This window comes from Microcaecilia unicolor, chromosome 3 (assembly GCF_901765095.1).
Source record: "Microcaecilia unicolor chromosome 3, aMicUni1.1, whole genome shotgun sequence".
NCBI lineage: Eukaryota > Metazoa > Chordata > Amphibia > Gymnophiona > Siphonopidae > Microcaecilia > Microcaecilia unicolor.
The window spans coordinates 106,049,544-106,070,795 of NC_044033.1; the positions used below are offsets into that span (position 1 = coordinate 106,049,544).

The 21,252-nt window shown below is 42.2% G+C and overlaps 1 protein-coding gene across 1 annotated transcript in view; it reads right to left on the bottom strand.

The window, feature by feature from the left end:
• The window catches only part of SLC24A3 (solute carrier family 24 member 3), a 646,438-nt gene that overhangs the window by 197,357 nt on the left and 427,829 nt on the right, over nt 1–21,252 (bottom strand). Inside the window, exon 6 of the mRNA XM_030194674.1 lies at nt 17,821–17,924. Coding sequence (XP_030050534.1) covers nt 17,821–17,924 — 104 coding nt within the window. The remainder of the gene's footprint in view (nt 1–17,820; nt 17,925–21,252) is intronic.

The following is a 21,252-nucleotide window of genomic DNA, read 5'->3' on the forward strand; positions in this document are numbered from 1 at the left end:
AAAAAAAAAGAAAATTAAGAAGACTCATAATTTTGTTCCTTGTTATCTAAACAGAAGATGATAGTAAATAAAGACTAGTTTGATCATTTTCCTTATCACAGAGCTTGCTGGATCACTGGCTCATCTTCACTTACCTATGACTAAGGATCACCTGTGCTATCTCATGTTTTCTTGAATTGAGTTTGGGAGGCAGTTCAGGTATCTTCCACTCTTTCTATGAAGAGATAATGCAACTCCCGAATCTACTGCTTCAAGCCTCATACCATGACCTATAATTTTCAATCCTGCCCACTGGAAAATCTTGCATCCGCATCTACACTATATCTATGAGATATCTCAATGCCTCTGTCAGGAAATTTCCAGTGGAGCAACTAAAAACAGACTTGATACATGCTTTGCCCGGAACTATTTTTGGGTTTACGTGCATCACTGGGTTATACTCCAGTTTTCATTATTATTATCTGCTTTAAATTATGTTAATACCAGTAAATAGCTTCTTTGGAATTCTGTTATCTCTTGCGTGGTGCATACTTCTAATCTTTTCAGCTGTCTATTCATGAAGCAATGTTATCATTGGATGAGACAGATCCTGTTGGTACCCACTAATGAACAATCATCACAAAGAACTAGAAACACCTGCGCCAGAAACACTTCCACAAATGCGATCTGTCCCTGCCAACAGTAGAACTCACTGACTTGGATTCTTCACTAGCTACTGAGTGGCTCTCTGTATTCATCAATCATGCAGTCCAGCTCTCAGACACTTATTTTATTCTGCAGTGCACAAGTCATCAAAAAATAAACTTCTTCCCAGCACCTCTGGAGAATTCTACACATTCAGACAATAATCAACAGATATGCTGATAACACCAACAGCCGCATATTATCTGTCAAAAATGAAAATAACAATGCAGCTACAATTATAAGAAGGTTAATTGTATGGTCTGCCCCACAAACATGGTAGAAAGGAGCCCATGAATAATATACTGAGACATCAAAATGACTCTACTGAGTCAACAAAATAAACCTGGTTTCAATCCAAGTATACACATTCCCACAATATTCAGGTGGCGGCGGTCAGTGTTTTTTTCAATGCTGATCGTCACCAGCTAAATTATCCCCTGATATTCAGAGCTGGGCACTGAATATCGGGGGCTAAGTTTGGGCAGGCTGGGCACCAGAACTTATGTGGAACTGGCCGATATTCAGCCGGGGCCCACATAAGAGTTATGCGACCCGGCTGAATATCGGGCCGAGACTCACAAAATTTGTTAAAATGTTTTTTTAAAAAGTGCCCCCTAAACCCCCTCCCACCTCCCCAATAATGCCTCTCTCCTTCCCTTCCCCCAGACCTTGGAAATAAGAAGCCCCCCAGAACACCATCTGCCCCCACTGTCAAGGTAGGTCCCACCAGGCAGATCCAACACTGTTTGCCCTGCATTCCAGTAAGGACTAGATCTAAAATATCTCCCCTCTTGTCGGTTCTTGGACCAGTTGCTCCAAGAAGCAGTCATTTATTATATCTAGGCATTTTACTGCACTAGCACTGCCTGATGTAACATTTATCCAGTCTATAATGGGGTAATTAAATCACCCATTATTATAAATTTGCCCAATATGCCAGCTTTCCTAATTTCTGAAAGCATTTCTCCTTCTGTGAAGGGAAAGAGTATACTGGTAGGGAGGTACTACTGTCCACCAGGACAGAACAATTTTGGGCGTTTCCAACTGCAATCCGTCGCGGAAATGGGTAAAGTTGACGGGGGCATTTTGGAGGCGTGGTGAAGGCGGAACTGGGGCGTAGTTATCGGCCGAGGAGAGATGGGCGTCTTTAGCTGAGAATCGAAAAAAAGACGTTTTTACCGCAATTTTGGGTCACTTTTTTGGACCCTTTTTTTTCACGAACAGGTCCCAAAAAAGTGCCCCAACTGACCAGATGACCACTGGAGGGAATCGGGGATGACCTCCCCAGACTCCCCCAGTGGTCACTAACCCCCTCCCACCAAAAAGACCCCACTTTAAAAACTTTTTTTCCAGCCTGTATGCCAGTCTCAAATGCCGTACCCACCTCCATGACAGCAGAATGTGTTCTATCCTGTGACAGCCTTTCCCTGGTTCTGATGTGGCTCTCGGGTGAGTGTGACACCTTTTCTATTATGCGCACTGCAGAGTCACATCAGCAATGCATTGTGGTGGGTGTAGGGTATTGGGCTCCGTGGATGCTCACGATGTTGGTAGTTGGTAGGCTCTACTCCCATGGTGCTTTCCCCCCTGCTTACTGGGTCAGAGTGTGCCCTGTTTTGTTTCCAGTAGTCCATGAGGTAGTGGCCATTTTTGTAAGCCAGTTTTAGATCCCTTTCACGTGTTAGCCACATTACAGAACTTAGTTCTTACCTTGAATGTGGCTGAAAGAGGGCATTGTACACCATTCTGCCAGCTCGGACCTACTGCTCATCTCAGTACCAGGGAGACTCGTTGCCAGTGGGGCACAACCTCTGATCTGCAGTTAACTGTGAGTAAGCGTGCTTATTCCAATAAAGGACGTTTTCGGAGAGATTAGTCTTCAGGTGTCAACTGGTGTGCCAATGTTATATAGCAGCAACAAGTCCTAGAGGCCTGCGTGTATGCAGGTCCCTGGAGCACTTTTAGTGGGTACCGCAGTGCACTTTAGCCAGGTGAACCCAGGCCCATCCCCCCTACCTGTAACACTTGTGCTGGTAAATGGGAAGCCTCCAAAACCCACTGTACCCACATGTAGGTGCCCCCTTCACCACTAAGAGCTATGGTGGTGTACATTTGTGGGTAGTGGGTTTTGGGGGAGGGGGGTTGGGTGCTCAGCACCCGTGGTAAGGGAGCTATGCATGTGGGAGCGTTGTCTGAAGTCCACCACACTGACCTCTAGGGTGCCCAATTGGTGTCCTGGCATGTCAGGGGGCAAGTGTACTATGAATCGTGGCCCCTCCCATGACCAAATGGCTCGGATTAGGACGTTTTTGAGCTGGGTATTTTTAGTTTCCATTATCGCTAAAAAAAAACAAATGCCCAGCTGAAAAACGTCCATTTTTTCGAAAATACGGTCTGTCCCGCCTCTTCACATACCCATTTTCGGACATAGACGCCCATGGAGATAGGCGTTCACATTTGATTATGCCCCTCCACGTGATTTATTTAGTGTTTGCTTCTCAGAAAGTAATTAAATGTAATTAAAACTCCCCTCTTGTTATCCTATTTAGAATAATGACTTTAAGTTAAGACTATACATAAAGAGATGTGCTAGGAGTGAGTGGGAGTTGGGAAGGGTGGGTGGGTATGAAGACTGAACTAGGCCCTGCTGTGCCTTCTAGAGGCTATCTGTTAATGCTGTAGGCTGTGGCAGAAAGTTCAAGTTTTAAAACTATGGGAAAAAGGATATGGAGACTAGTTAAAGTTTGCTTTTTAAAATTCTGTCTTTATCAATAAACCTACAATTTCTTTTTTAAACCCCAATCTTTAAATCACCAAAGCACAGAACAAAATAATGTCCTCTTCTCTCAAAACTTCTCAGAAACAGAGAAACATTAAGGCAGATAAAGACCATATGGCCTATGCAGTCTGCCCATCCATGCCATCTACTCTCCCCCTGCCACTCCCTTGGACATCCTACGTACCTGTCCCAAGCTCTCTTGAATGCAGATACTGTTTTTGTCTCCACCACTTCCACCAGGAGGTCACTCTGCGAATTCACCACCCTTTCTATGAAGAAGTAGTATTTCCTCATGTTACTCTTGAGTCTATCCCCTTTCACTTTCATCTTGTGCCCCTTCATTACACAGCTTCCTTTCAATTGAAAGAGACTTGCCTCTTGTGCATTTATGCCATGTAGGTATTTAAATGTCTCTATCATAACTGCCACTCCTGCCTTTCTTCCATAGAATACATATTGAGATTTTTAAGTCTGTCCCCATACATTTTATGAGGAAGACCACTGACCAAGATATATACTTAGTTGAAGGACAATGCATGGAAGGAATATTGACAGATATGTGGATATTTGCATATTTGCTAGTATTCTAAACATTTATGCATATCATTGTTATGTAAATGTAGTACCTCCTTGGGTAAAGGTAGGAGTTGGGGGGGGGGGGGGGAGAGAACAGAGGGAGAGATAGATGGGTGATCACAACGCAAGATATGAATCCCAGATCTTTGTTAAGCCGTTTCTTGATAGTGTCAAAGTACTATAGCGTCTTAATTTGAAAAGTCTTATATTCCTGGATTGTTTAAAAATTTGGGGCTCGATATTCAGCCAGTAGCAATCACTGGCATTATACCTGGAAATTCAATGTAGGAACATGTCGGGGGTCTGGCACTGAATTTCCAGATATACAGAACAGGTGAAAACATAGCTGGTTAAGTATGATATTTGGCAATTAAACAGCTATGAAGAACTGCATAAAGACAGGACTGCATTTTAGGTGTTCCTCTTTTATACGGTTATCTTAGCTGATTAAATGCTGAAAATCGTACTTAACCAGCTAAATTAAGTTATGTTATGTTATGTTGGAAAAGTGCCAACTCTGCTTCGGATCACCCTGGATTTCGATTTAGCTCACACCTTTCTCAGTATTCAAAATAAGTTACATTCAGGTACAGTAGGTATTGTCTTGTCACCATAAGGCAGAGGTTCCTAAAGCTGTCCTTGGGGCTCCCCAGCCAGTCAGGTTTTCAGGATATCCACAGTGACTATTCATGAGAGAGATTTGCATGCATAAGGGGCTGATGTAGTAAGCTTGCATTAGAGCCATAGGCTAACGCTTAGCACGTGGCTTCCTAATGCAAGTATAACACAAACGTTTTGCTCCTCAATGCAGTAACCAAATAGAATGCAAATACGCCCAGCATAAAAAATGTACAATAATATAGGAGAGAATACATTGAATGCATGCACAGCGGCAGCGTAGCCACGGGTGGGCCCTGGATGTGGCAGGCGGGGATCCCCAGGCCCTGATAGCTGAAAACTCCCAACACCTCTCTCCTCACAAATAATTTTTAAACAGCAGATCTTCGCTGGCAGTGAGCAGTGACTGATACACATTGCTCCCGGTGGCCCCACAGCCTTCCCTCTGAGATAAATTCTTGTTTCTGCATAGGCGAGAATATATCAAAGGAAAGGTTATGATGGCCAGAGAGCGAACACTGTATATCAGTCGATGCTGGCAAACATCTGCTGTTTAAAAGGTATGTGTGCAAGTGTGTGTGTGTGTGGGGGGGGGGGGGGGCTGATTTGAGAGACTGGATCACCTGGGGTGGGGGTGAGGTTCCTCTACCCACCCACCCTGGGCCCTGGTCCACCCAAAAGTGGGTGTCTAGCTACGTCACTGATGCACACACAGGTTTACGCTAGTGGCAGCAGATCTGAGCACATAAAAAACTGTATCGACATCCAGATTTGCATGAGCATACATCAATGCATGAACTGAAATGCTATCTTGCACATAAAATTCTTGCTAGGCCAATATTTAAGCGCAGAATGGCATTCCCACCTTAAGTAGTTCCCTTACAGTAGTGTTCCTTGGTCTGCTGTGATCGCCGTTGTGCAACCCCCCTCCCCCCCCCCCACGATGCATTGTTCTTACCTCCTGAGGGTGCTGGGAGCAGCTGCGTGGCTACTCCCTGCATCCCACCTGCAGTGTGCACCCAGGGCGGAAAAAGCAATGCTCATACAACAAAGGCAGAAGAAAAGTATTTTTTTTTAAATTTATTAATTGTAATATCTAAGCTTTGGGAAATGTGCATACTTCCTCTCCCCCCCCCCCCCCCCACCTCCCAGAGAAATGGTGTTATAAGGGGCCCATCTCAATTGTTCTGTCTAAGGCCCATTCAGTCCTAGCTACATCACTGATACTGTTATTGTGCTTATTAGTATAGTGGGGACATATTATACAGAGGCATGACTTAATTGATTCCCCCACACACTTGTTTTTGATACTGGGAATTAGATCGCTTTATTATTATGTCATTACTTATTGGAGTGTATATATTAGTGGTTTACCTGGGATGTTGGTGATGTTATTAGAGCATGACATTGAGTTCCTGTAAACAGGGCTCAGTCATTGAAGCTTATTGAACCTTTGACTCTTTAACTTACACACCCCACTTTCCACGTTATAAAGTCTCCCTCTGAATTTTTCTTTTTGGTGATATCTAGACTAATGAAACATTGGTCAAGCAAATTCTGATGCAGCAACACCCCAACAGCTTCAAGAAGATCAGTCATTAAACTGAAGGCCTACACAATATAATTGTTAAAAGTCATATCCTGTTTAAAATTCAAAATTTCTGGTACAAACAGAAGGTCCATACAGCCTTCCAAAAACATAGAAGTAGTGGACATTCATAAATTATGTGTGCAGTATGCCAATGTCTTTGGAACATTGCCAGCAGGCCGATGTCTCCAACAAACCAGCTCGCCACAATTTCCTTGGTGTACAAAAAGCCTGCTGCATTAAGAAAACCAAAAATACTAAAAACAGAGACAGCATAAGTGTTGTGGATAAAGTAGGCCTACTGACACTGCTCCACAAGACCTTCCAATCTACAATCTCTTCATCAGTTCCTGCATCAGTTTCCCAGATTTTAAACTATCATTAACTGGGTAGAATTTATTACAAAGAAGTGTATAAAAGGCAGAATAAAGTGCCTTTAAATCAAAATGACAGACCAAAGATGGTCCAACCAAGTTGGACTCTGAGTTCAATTTCTTATAATGCACATAACCTTAATACAATGGGTTAATTGCAGCCATTGTAAAACATGTAAAGAGGAATGTTAAATCTCTGCCTCAGGGAAAGGCAAAAACTGGTGATTCTCCATTAACTGACTCACCATCCAGACACCTGCCTCCTACCACTGACACCAAGTAGTAAATCACCATAAGCACTCTAAAATAAGTATGTTTTTAATGGTTTTGGAAAGGAGACATGGCTGGACATCAACCTTAAATCAACAGGCAAAGATTTCCACAGAGAAGGACCAGCAAAATAGATGACCAGTATTCCTCAAGCCATATCTGTTTAAATGTGGGTACCTCAATAGATTTTTGATTGCTGTTTGAAGGGACCTAAATGGATAATGTAAACGTAATGAAGCTGGTAAGAGATGTTGGTAATTCACTATGCAACACTTTGTGGATATGTGTTAAAACTTAATTCTCCAAAATATAGGAAGCCAAACCTGAATCCAAAAGAACAATACCAACGAATACAAATAGGTTACACTAATGCCAGATCAGTAATCAAGAAAACCACAACACTGACCGACTGGATCACGGAAGACCACCTTGATTTCCTACTCATCAGCGAAACCTGGATCCATGATTCCAAAGACCCAATAATCTTAGAACTCTGTCCACCAGGATAAAAAAATTTCCCATTGGACTAGAGAAGGAAAAAGAGGAGGAGGCATAGCAATAATCTATAAATCACAATTCACAGTCACTGCAACAGCAGAATCCATCCTACCCTAACTTGAAATAGCCTCAGTTAGAATTAACCACCCCGATCTACTTGATCAACTAAACCTAATCATTTTCTACAGGCCCCCTGGCAACTGGCAAGTTTCACAAACACACTTCATGGACTTCACATCAAATACTTGTGTGTCCTCCCAGAACCTCCTCATAGCAGGGGACATTAACCTACACCTTGAAAACACTAACATAAGGAACGTTAACGAATGCAAGGAATTCATCCAACTATGGGAGCTCCACTGGCCTAACATGCAACCTACCCACAACAAAGGACACACACTAGACATTATAACTCACAAACTTTCATCAGAGCCCATCTTCACTATCACAGACACAAAATGGACAGCTACACCATGGTCAGACCACTACAAAGTACATACCTCCCTCTAATGGAAAAGAAAAGGATCACAACGAAAACAAGAAAAAAGAACCTATACTACAAGAGGCAAAATAGACCCACTAACATTCTGGCAAGAACTATACACTGACGAATGGGCAACTTCTACAAACTCACCCCAATTTCTACAAGAATGGGACAACAGATGCACAGCAATACTAGACAGGGTAGCACCGCTCCAAACTAGATCCTCAAAAAGAAAAAAACCTCAATACCATGGTTCAACGACGAACTGAAAGCCTTAAAAACACAGGTCAGAAGACTGGAAAGAATATGGAGCAAGAAAAAAGACGAACTCATTCTCAACGACTGGAAACAGTTGCAAAGAAAATACAAATATAAAATCAGACAAACCAAAAGAATGTACTGCAAAACCGTAATAGGACCAAACTACAAGGATACACATAAGCTCTTCTCACTCGTGAACAAACTCCTAAACACTACACCGGTTACCTCCAACAACACAGACACCCCATCCGCAACCAACTTAGCGAAACATTTTAACGAAAAAATGATAAAACTCAGACGCATGATACCTTCGAATACCACCAACTATACAAGCATCCTTGAATACCTTGATCCAAAACCTGGGGAATACCCAGCAGATCGTTCATGGACCAACTTCGACAAAATCTCAGTAGATGAACTCTCACAATGGCTTAAAAAATATGGCAAGTCTCAATGCAAACTAGACATTTGCCCTGTTAGCCTAATAAGAGGCGCCCCCAAACAATTCAAGAAAGACCTTTTGGACCAAATAAACCACAGACTCCAAAACAGTTTATTACCCACGAATAAAGGAAACATTCTACTCACTCATCTGCAAAAAGACGCTAAGAAAAGCATAATAACTAATTATCGACCAGTTGCATCTATTCCGCTCATAACCAAAATAATGGAGGGCATAGTTACGAAACAATTCACTGATTATCTAACTAAATACTCAATTCTACATGAGTCACAATCAGGATTTCGATCAAATCACAGCACCGAAACATTACTAGTGGCGGCAATGAACTCATTCAAAAAAACAATTGCTACTGGTAAGAACATACTCGTATTACAATTTGACAAGTCAAGCGCCTTTGACATGGTTGATCATGGAATACTACTTCATGTACTAGAATACTTCAGAGTCGGAGGCCCAGTCCTCAATTGGTTCGAGGGGTTCCTCACCACCAGATCCTACCAAGTAATAACAGACGCCGAAAGATCACCTCCATGGATACCAGAATGCGGAGTTCCTCAAGGATCCCAACCAACCATCTTCAACCTAATGATCATACCTCTAGCCAAACCTTTAGCTGATCAAAACCTTAACCCTTACATATATGCAGACGATGTCATGATCTACATCCCGTTCAAACGCAATCCAAATGAAATCACCAACGAGATCAACCAAAGCTTCGGAACCTTGCATAGCTGGGCAGATTCATTCCAGCTAAAACTCAACACAGAAAAAACTCAGTGCCTAGTACTCACTTCTCAATACAACACAAACAATTACTCCTCTATAACCACACCATACTGCACCCTTCCTATATCAGAAAACCTGAAGATTCTTGGAGTTACCATCGACCAAAACCTCACTCTCGATACCCACGTGAAGAACACGACAAAAAAGATGTTCTACTCAATGTGGAAACTCAAAAGAGTTAAGCCTTTCTTCCCGAGAAACATTTTCCGTACCTTGGTACAATCTATGGTAATTAGTCACCTGGATTACTGTAACACTCTGTACGCTGGCTGCAAAGAACAGACTATTAAGGAACTCCAAACAGCCCAAAATACCGCAGCCAGACTCATATTTGGAAAGTCCAAATATGAAAGTGTGAAACCCTTAAGAGAGAAACTTCACTGGCTTCCACTCAAGGAACGTATTGAATTCAAGATCTGCACGATCGTACACAAGATCATTCACGCAGATGCCCCACTGTACATGTTCAACCTTGTGGACCTACCGCCCAGAAATGCCAAGAGATCAGCCCGCAAATTCCTCAATCTGAACTTCCCCAGCTGTAAAGGACTTAAATATAAGCAGGCATACGCCACTACCTTCTCCTACAGAAGTACACAGATATGGAATGGGTTACCCCCAGCCATAAAAACTATGGACAATCTAAGAAACTTTCGCAAATCCCTAAAGACACATCTCTTCAATAGAGCCTACAAAAAGAACCCTTAAAGACACAAATCACCTCCTAAACTATCCTATCTAATACCATCTTCTCTAATTCTTCATCCATCTTCTGCGCACTTTTGATTGTATCCAATATCCTGTCATGACTTTGTCTTAACAACACTCTGTAAGCCACATTGAGCCTGCAAATAGGTGGGAAAATGTGGGGTACAAATGTAATAAATAATAATAATAATAATAACCTAACCAAGATAGGTGAAATATGTTTTAAATGTGAAATGCCTGCTAGAAAGTGGGCAGTTGCACTTTGAGCAACCTGTCTGACCAAAAACAATACAATAGTAACCTTATATAAAGTGTATTTATTTATTTATTTGTTACATTTGTATCCCACGTTTCCCCATCTATTTGTAGGCTCAATGTGGCTTGCATTGTACCATAAAGGCGTTCACCAACTCCAGTAAAGAACAAATACATAGTGATGTTGTGGTAGAATAAGGTTCATGTGTTACAGACACATTTGGGAATCATAGAGAGGAAGAGTTATGTTATGTCCATTGCGAGCGTTGGTTTTGTTGTGTAGCAGAGTTCAGGCTTTTAAGTTGGGTTGGTAGGGTATGCCTTTTTGAACAGGTTGGCTTTTAGTGATTTCCAGAAGTTTAGGTGGTCGTACGGTGTTCTCACGGCTTTTGGTAGTGCATTCCACAGTTGTGTGCTTAAGTAGGAAAAGCTGGATGCATAAGTTGATTTGTATTTGAGTCCTTTGCAGCTTGGGTAATGGAGATTTAAGTATGTTCTTGTTTACAATAATTAAAGGCGCCCTTTTACTACAGTGTGCTAAGATCTGGGCTTAACGCACTGAAATGCTAGATTTTAACGTGATCAAGTCCAGATATAACATAGCACCTTGGAGTGTTCCCTAAATTTTCTTATACTGGCCATGTATTAATGTTGCTGTTAACATACAGGTCCAATGTGCAGTTAATGCAGATACACCTAATGCCTCCTTGTTGTTTAGCATGCGGTAAGTCCAGTGTATTAATTACAGGGAGTACTCCATGACCTTTCTCCACCCAACCAAAAGCTCCATCAATATGACTTACTACATGCCAATAGCGATTTTAGCACAAAGTCAGGTTAACACAACCTTGCATTAGCTGTTACAGCACACTAAACACTGTTTTAACAGTCTTATACATGAAAAAAAAACCTGATAGTTTAACACCGGAACATATAAAATCCAATTGGCTTCCCCTATCTGCCAGAATCTCATTCACATTATTTTGTATGTTATATAAGGTTCTTGCCCCTCAATGTGGAAACTTAAATGTGTGAAACCATTCTTCCCAAGGGAAATATTTCTCAACTTGATACAATCAATGGTACTAAACCATGCAGACTACTGCAACGGAATCTACGCGGGCTGTAAAGAACAAATTATAAAGAAACTCCAGATCCCCAAAACACAGCAGCCAGGCTTATATTTGGCAAATCGCGTTTTGAAAGTGCCAAACCCCTCCAAGAAAAACTGCACTGGCTCCCAATCAAAGAACATATTGCTTTCAAAATCTGTTCCCTGGTCCATAAAATTACCTACGGCGAAGCCCCTGGATACATGGAGGACCTCATAGACCTGCCAACCAGAAACACAACAAGATCAGCACGAACATACCTGAATCTCCACTACCCAAACAACAAAGGACTCAAGTACAAATCAACATATGCATCCAGCTTCTCCTATTTAAGCGCACAACTATGAAATGACCTGCCAAAAATAGTAAAAACAACATATGACCACCTAAAGTTCCAGAAAAAACTAAAAACGAACCTGTTCCAAAAGGCATACCCCGCCGACCCAACATAAAAACAAGAGTACCATCATACAACAACACCAAGAACGAAATGGACTCACCCCAACTCTCCCTCTTCCCACCTAATGTTCCCCCAATGTATCTACTACATATGATCCCCATTCTACCACAACCACACCTTGTCCTTATGTAAACTTTGTATTTGTTCAGACCAGAACCGGTGAATCGCCACTACGGTACTATGCAAGCCACATTGAGCCTGCAAATAGGTGGGAAAATGTGGGATACAAATGTAACTAATAAATAAATTAAATAAATAAATATTTTGTAAATAGTTTTTTATTCTCTACATTGACTAGACCAATGAGAAATATAAGCGTGTTCATTTTTCCAACCCTAAAGGGTAAAAAGCTCTGTCGAGCAGGGACTGTCTCTTCATGCTCAAGTGTACAGCGCTGCGTACGTCTAGTAGCGCTATAGAAATGATAAGTAGTAGTAGTAGTAGTAGTAAAAAGAGGATACAATTATTGTAAAACTTATTTTCTTTTCAGGCAGGAAGGTTACACAAAATTATTGCTAATTTTCTATTATCTGCAAGTGATTCTATGCAATTTAGAAGTCTGATTAAAACACATTTATTTAGAAAATTCTTATTAGGGAGATAAATGTTTTTGAGATATTTGTTGATTTTGTTTATTTTATTACGATTATTGTATTCTCTTTTTTTGTTGTTGCCATATTTTTATTGTATTGTGATTACTGTATTTCCTGATAATGATCAGTTTCTTTATAGGTGATCCGTACAGAACCGCAAGGTCATTGGTGCAATATAAGACACTATTGCTATTATTATTATTAATGCAGCTTAGTACAAGGGCCCCAAAATGAGCTAAGATCAAGCTTTGAACTACCAACTTTAAAATGATTATAATCCAAAAGGTCTCATAGGCATTGTTTTAATCGCAATTTATAAAACACAGGCATATTCGTCATTTTAAATGAGCCCTCATAGGCAAAGAAGAATTTAACCAAATTCCCAAGTAGAATAGTTCTTTAGAAATCGAAATGGGTACTCACATGGTGTTAGACTGCCAATACAGAAGTTGGTACCTAGCAAACTGAGGGGTCCTTTTACAAAGGTATGCTGAAAAATGGCTTGCGGTAGTGCAAGCGCGCCAATCCGTTTTTTAGCGCGCCTATAAAAAAGGCCTTTTTTGCTAAAAATGGACGTGTGGCAAAATCAAAATTGCCACGCGTCCATTTTGGGTATGAGACCTTACCGCCAGTCATTAACCTAGTGGTAAAGACTCACGCGGTAACCGGGCAGTACTGACCTATGCGCGCCACATGCCACTTGGCACGCATCTGTTACGAGCACCCAAAAATAAAAAATATTTTTCAGACGCGCGTATCGGACATGCACCAAAAATGAAATTACCGCAAGAGCCATGTGGTAGTCGGGTGGTAACTCCATTTTGGCATGCGTTGGGCAAGTGTAGACGCTTACGCGGCTTAGTAAAGGGCCCCTAGGAGATCCTTGAGTATCACCATCTGAATGGTAACATTAGCACTATCATTAAAGTCACTCCTAAAAATGCATAACTGTTGACACTGGTCATTGAAATTAACATGTTTCATGTTGACAGAAGAAGCAGCACCTATTTGTGCATGGGCTCTATGAATCATTTCTCCAATTTTCTTAAGAGAAAATTTCAGCAATCGTTCTGCAACAAATGAAGCTGATTGACAAAAAGCAAATGATACATAATTAAAAGAACTAGCAAAGTCAATGAATAATGCATGCAATATTGTCTGATGTCACTCACTGTAAGCCTTTTAAATCCTTTTTTTTTCACTTGCTCCAAACAATGCTTCGATGTAAAAAAAAAATCTTATAAATGTAATCACAAAAACAGAGATCGGTCACTGAATCAGTATGAATTAGTTCTAGTCAGTGAAATTAAAGCTTAAAGGATTAAGTTTCATGCAAGCTAGATTTATGGAAGCACTATACAAGAAAAAAAAATTGAAAATCTTAATCTCACCAGTGAATTTTATCCTGCTGAAATATTATACTGCATGTCCCAGTATCCTTTTCCTAAAAACTTCACTGTGCATAATATTGCATCTGTTCCTCAGGAGAGGGTTTGCTTCATTTGGGAAAACCTTAAATTACAATACTGTTCTGATAAATTCAACCAACATTTCATACGTATGAAGCCAATTGCAGTTCAAGGACTGTGAACAGTTCTCTTTTCTCTGGGCTTCAAATTGAGATGGTTTGTATAGGATTTCCTCAAAACAAAACATAGGGAGAACATAAGAATAGTCATACTGGATCAGACCAATGGTCCTTCTAGCTCAGTATCCTGCCTCCAACAGTGGCCAATCAAGGTCACAAGTACCTGGCAGAAACCCAAATAGCAGCAACATTCCATGCTACTGATCCCCGGGCAAGCAGCGGTCCCCCCCCCCCTCCATGTCTATCTCAATAGCAGACTATGGACTTTTCCTCCAGGAACTTGTCAAAACATTTTTTTAAACCCAGATATGGAGTTCCAGAGCTTAAGTATTCTTTGTTTTAAAAGTATTTCAATGTAATTTCAATGAGCGTCCCCTGCTCTTTGCACTTTTTGAAAGAGTGAAAAATCAGTTCACTTTTACCTGTTGTACACCACTCAGAATTTTGTAGACCTCAATCATCCCCCTCAGCCATCTCTTTTACAAGCTGAAGAGCCCTAAACTCTTTAGCCTTTCCTCATATGAGAGGAGTTCCATCCTCTGTATCATCCTCTTGTTTGAACCTTTTCTAATTCTGCTATATCTTTTTTGAAATATGGCAACCAGAATTGAACGCAATACTCAAGATTACTGTGTTAGTCAACTTGAATATGCAAAAATAAGCTTTGAGAAAAAAGTAGTAGATAAACCTTTTTATTGGACTGACTCAATACATATTTCAAAAGCTAGCGACTTTTCATTAGACAGAATCCCCAAAAGTAGCCGGATTCCATGCTGACTACCCCCAGGGACAGTATGAGGCATGAAGCTATCTTTAAATGTGAGGAAGGAAGTTGTATATTTCACTACAATTACAACCAGGGCCATTTTAACATAAATGGGGCCCAACATCATCCCCTCAGAATAATTTCATTTCATTTTATTAAATTTGTAACCTGTTTATCAACCACCATCTAAGTGTATAACATAAAAGCATACATAAGTGAAAAACACAACACACAATAAAACCATTACAGAATCCGATCACATTCCTTACTGGGTGACTATACCAAATTTCGGGGAGGAACAGCAGGGGAAGAGATGGTCCTTATTACAAGATGGGTCCACCTGTATAGCCTATAGGGAGGTTCTCAGAGCATTCCTTGAGTGCAACTTGAACTCAGTAGCTTCCATATGGATCATGTGGGACAACCTTAATGCAGTAACTTGGGAATTCTTTAATCAAAATGCTTGTCAAAATAAGCATAAACTTGCGGGACTCATCTCCCAAAAACAAGCTCAAATACAGAGTTTGGTATCCAAGCATAAGCATACAAGTTCCAACTAAACCCTTCGTGCATTATGAGCAACTAAACTGCACTGAGATCATTTAAATAGCACTGAATAATTTGTTTATTTCTGTATTAGCTAAACAAATCCTAATAAAGATCTTGGTACATCAGTTGAGAAAATTACCGATACAAAGGTTTTTCTTTTCACATTAAGGATGCAGCTGGGACATATGTAACCCACTTCTTTTTGATACAGGAAAGATTTAAGACATATTATCAAGCTCTGTATCATAGAGACTCTCAGCTCACAGAAGGAAGTATCAATGCTTATATGCAATTTGCTACTTGAAGTGAGAGATGAGCTGACACTTCCCTATCCTCGTCATCCACCTTAACCCCAGAATCCATCTCTAGCCCCTCCATTTTCACTTTCTCCTGGATATGCCATGTTTCCTCCCTCCAGTGATATCTGTCCTTCTCTTCCTTCTCCCACCACCAATGCCTTCCTATCATCCCTAGTATCAGGCCCATCTCCAAGCCCCAGTCCCCATCTTCTGCCCCTTTGTCAGCCTTCAGCCCCTTCTCCACCTGCTCAATATTCTGGCTGCCAGCACTGCACAGGAGTTGAAAGCAGAGCAGTTCCTGTAGCACACACAAAACAGGAAGTAGATTTTCTTTGGAACTTCCTGTTCAGCAGCTGATTTAGTGGTACTAGGCTAGAGTGAGGCAAATAGTAGAAAGAAGCAGTTGGCACAAATTTTGGTGAGGCAGAAGCCACCAAGCTGGCCTGTGTGCCCTTCCCTCCCCCTCATGTGCTTTCCCCTCCTTCCCTCAGTTCAGAAATGCCAAGGGTGGCTCATCTCAAAGAGTGATCAAAAACAGCGAAGATGACGCAAAAAACGTAAAAAGTGGAAAAAATGAAAACTAAGAATTAAATGAAAAACAGAAAGAAAGGGAATGAGAAACTGAAAAAAATCCACACAAGATAAGAAAAAACACTGGGAACAAGATAAAAACCAAAATATAAAAATCAGAAAAAGACGACACAAGAAAAATAAAAAATGAATCAATTTATTAAGGTGATTTGACTCGACACAGCTGTGTTTCGGCCCAACTGGCCTGCGTCAGGAGTCTGTTACACCATGTATATATTGTGTGGCAATATCAGTCCTTGAAGAATAATGAATTGTGTGGCAATATCAGTCCTTGAAGAATATTGAATTTAAACACACCTTTATTCGATAAACACTCTACCTTTAAAAAGGCTGTGTGTACGGTCTGGTAAAAATCGTTGTGGAATACTCTGGTGCTGTTCTCCAATGAGATATATGTATATTCCCAGCACCAGAGTATTCCACAACGATTTTTACCAGACCGTACACACAGCCTTTTTAAAGGTAGAGTGTTTATCGAATAAAGGTGTGTTTAAATTCAATATTCTTCAAGGACTGATATTGCCACACAATTCATTATTCTTCAAGCGCTGGCCGGTTAAGTTTAGTGGCCAAATTGGACCACCTAAATAGCAGTCCTATCTTTGGCTGCTAAAAACTTTACCGTCCAGCTCTGAATATTAACTTTCCCAGTTAAGTTTAAGCCGGCCCCAAAAAAATGGATATTCAGTGCTGGTCACTGGAAATGGCCCAGCATTGAAAATCCGGGCTCAGCGCCGATCGCGGAACTTATGCGGGCTGCCTCCTGCAGTCTGAATATCGGGCCTATAGAGTGCAAGGCATAGATGTGACCACTACACACAACATTTTGTATGAGCGAGTTTTTGAAATGTCAGACTATACTCAATCTGGAATTCATAGCCGTTACCTTGTTTCCCCCCCCCCTAAAATAGTATATTATATTCTTTACAGTGGTATTCCTTGGTTGGCTGCCACCTGGGGCAGATCGCCGCTATGCACCCCTCCCCCCGGCTGCAGCATCATCCCCATCCCAGGTGCAGCGTCAACCCTGTCCCTGGTGCATCACCACCAAGGCCCCCACCCGGGTGCATTCTTCTTACATGCTGGGGTGCTGGGAGCAGCTGCGTGGCTGTTGGCTCCGCCAGTTCCCTGCTCCCTCTGCCCCAGAACAGGAAATAATGCAGAAGAAGCAGGGAACCGGCGGAGCCGACAGCCATTCCCTGCACCCCTCCTGCAGCGTGCACCCGGGGCAGACTGCCCCCACTGCCCCACCCTTGGTACTCCGCTGATTCTTTATTAATCTGACCTATGATGACTGCTATGTTATTTTAAATTTTAAAGAAGGGAGGGGGTTATGATTAAAAGGAGGCGCATTATTGCATTTCAGTGAGAGATTAACCTCTTAAAACTCTTTTCTTCCCCACATCTCCCACACTGAAGTGCTTCGAGTTGTTGGTATATAGAGCAAATATTCTGCTGAGACAATTTGGAACTCAAAATATAGTTCTACCAGTGTTTCATTTTGCATTCTGTTCTTACCTGCCCGGCAAAGAGTCCACAGACCCCAATTATACAGAGGATGTTGAATACAGCAGATCCAACTATGGTTCCAATTCCCACATCTCCTTTTGTAATAAAAACCCCTGAAAAGGAAAGTCATGGATAAAATTTACAAGACTGAGTAGACGTTATCTAAAGTTACAGAAATAGAAAGACAGTTTATTTATCTGTCTCTCGAGTCTCTCACAGGCCATAAACACATATCATTATGCATCAGAAACAAATTTGTTAAAAAATGATTTAGTCATGCATTTATATATGTCTCAGAGTAGCTAACAACTGACAGGTCAATATTCAACCAGCAGCAGGTCAGCAATTTTTAAAAATGCTGATTGATGCCAGCCAGGCCATTTCTTGGGCACTGGTTCTGAATATCCAGGTATTTGGCAATGCCCAGACCAGGGGCGTAGCTACGGGTGGGCCTGGCTGGGCCCAGGCCCACCCAATTTCAGCCCAGGCCCGCCCAGCGCCAGCGCCAGCCCCAGCACCTATTGCCGGCCACTGCTGCTTTTCCTGTTGAGCAGCAGGGCCGGCGCTACAAAAAGAAGAAGCGCTAACGGCGCTAAGGACGAGAAATGTTAAAAAAAAAAAAAAGCGCGGCACCGGCAGGCACTGTCTAGGCAGCCTTGAGGCATTGGCTGCTGAGGCATTGGCTGCTGGCTCGCAGGCTCCTCCCGACGGGAGGAGCCTGCGAGCCAGCAGCCAATGCCTCAAGGCTGCCTAGACAGTGCCTGCCGGTGCCGCGCTTTTTTTTTTTTTTTTTAACATTTCTCGTCCTTAGCGCCGTTAGCGCTTCTTCTTTTTGTAGCACCGGCCCTGCTGCTCAACAGGAAAAGCAGCAGTGGCCGGCAATGGGAGCTGGGGCTGGCGCTGGCATGCAGGGCGGGCCTCATCGAAGAAAAGAGGGAAAACATGGAAGGATGGGGAGAAAAAGAGGGAAAACAGATGGAAGGATGGGGGAGAAAAAGAGGGAAAACAGATGGAAGGATGGCAGAGAATGAGGAAAAACATGGAAGGATGGGGAGAAAGAGGGAAAACATGAAAGGATGGGGAGAAAAGAGGGAAAACAGATGGAAGGATGGCAGAGAATGAGGGAAAACATGGAAGGATGGGGAGAAAGAGGGAAAACATGGAAATGGGGAGAAAAGAGAGAAAACAGATGGAAGGATGGGGAGAGAAAGAGGGAAACAGATGGAAGGATGGGGAGAAAAGAGGGAAAACAGATGGAAGGATGGCAGAGAATGAGGGAAAACATGGAAGGATGGGGAGAAAGAGGGAAAACATGGAAATGGGGAGAAAAAGAGGGAAACAGATGGAAGGATGGGGAGAGAAAGAGGGAAAACGGATGGATGGGGAGAGAGACTCTGGATGGAAGGTTGGGGAGAGAAAGAGGGAAAACAGATGGAAGGATGGGGAGAGAAAGAGGGAAAATGGATGGATGGGGAGAGACTCTGGATGGAAGGATGGGGAGAGAAAGTGGAGAGACTGGAAGGATGCAGAGAGAAAGGTGAGAGACTGGAAGGATGTGGAGAGAGAAGGGACACTGAACAGAAAAGGGTAGAGTGATACAGAGACACTGGTTAGAAAGAGGGAGAGAGACATTAGATGGAAGGATCAGGAGAGAGGGTAGATGGATGGAAGGATGGGGAGAGAAAGAGGGAAGACGCTGGATGGAAGGGTAGGGAGAAAGAGGTGACACTGGACGGAAGGATGCAGAAAGAAAGAGGGGAGACTACTGGAAGGATGGGGAGAGAGAGGGGAGACTAGAAGGATGGGAAGAGAAAGAAGAGAGCTGCTGGATGGAAAAGGAGAGTAGTGAAAGACAGGAGAAGAAGAGGAAGGGGCATGGGGAGAACAAGGGTGAGAAAAAGATGAAAAGCCATAAGTAGATGAAGGAAATTAAAGAATGGATAGTAAGAATGAATTAAATCAGGACAGAGAGAGAGGCAGAAAAATATTGAAGAAAGCAAAGAAAAAGGAGAGAAAAATGAGAAATGGCCAGGAAACCGTGGCAGAAGAGTTAAGCGAAAACGAAGGAAAGCAGAATCTAGAGACTGGGAGCGACACAATGAGAAAAAGTAAATGGCCATACAAGAAAGGTAAAGAAAATAATTTTATTTTTAATTTAGGATAAAGTAATATGGTACCTGTGTTAATGAAGTTTCAGAGACCAATACTTCCTTCCTTAGGTCAGGAGAGGATACCGTAACAGCATTATACTGACCTGAGGCAGGAGGTTTTGGCCTCTGAAAGCTCACTGAAAAGGGTGTTAGGCTATTAAATAAATTTTCTGAAATCTGATGCACTGAAAAGCAGCACTTTACCCTGTGTGACAAATGCATCTGATTAGCATGACTAAATTTTGCTGGGGGAGGGGGTGAACTGAAGGAAAATGAGTATGAAAGGTGGATTTAATAACAATTTAGTTATAGTTAAAATGGAAAACTAGCATATGTCCTGATTTTAGAAAACTGGGATATACACGTCCAACTTATCAATATGTGCATGTTTCTGTGAGAAGGACGTCCATGCCTTTGCTATGTCTCTGACACCCTCTTTATTCATTTATCTGATTTTGGATCACAAGTAGCAGCAGTGGGATTTGAACAGGCCACCTCTAGATTGCAAGACCAGTTCTCTAACCACTAGGCCACTCTGCCACTCCTCCACTCTACTCTACTCTACTCTACTCCACTCCCTTGAAATTTGCACTGGTCTTGCAATCCAGAGGTGGCCAGTTCAAATCCCACTACTGCTACTTGTGATCCAAAATCCAAATAAATAAATAGAGGATATCAGAGGCATAGCAAAGGCATGGATGTCCTTCTCACAGAAACATCCACATTTTGGACATCCTCAACTGCATGCATAGCGAAGGACATACTCAAAAAAAAAGTTTTTGAAGTTTTTTTTTTCGGGGTGGGAGGTGGTTAGTGACCACTGGGGAAGTCAGGGGAGGTCATCCCCGATTCCCTCCGGTGGTTATCTGGTCAGTTTGGGCACCTTTTTGATGCTTGGTCGTGAAAAAAAATGGGCCAAGTAAAGTCGGCCAAATGCTCGTCAGGGACGCCCTTCTTTTTTCCATTATCGGCCGAGGACGCCCATCTGTTAACCACACCCCGGTCCTGCCTTCGGTACACTGCCAACACGTCCCCTTGAACTTTGGTTGTCCCCGCGACGGAAAGCAGTTGAGGTCGCCCAAAATCGGCTTTTGATTATGCCGATTTGGGCGACCTTAGGAGAAGGACGCCCATCTCCCGATTTGTGTTGGAAGATGGGTGCCCTTCTCCTTAGAAAATAAGCGGCATAGCTGGTTAAGTTAGAGCCAGCCAAAAAAAAAATCAGTCACTGGAAACAGCCCAGCATTGAATATCCAGGGTCAGTGCTGGCAGTGGCAGCTAATTGCACTGC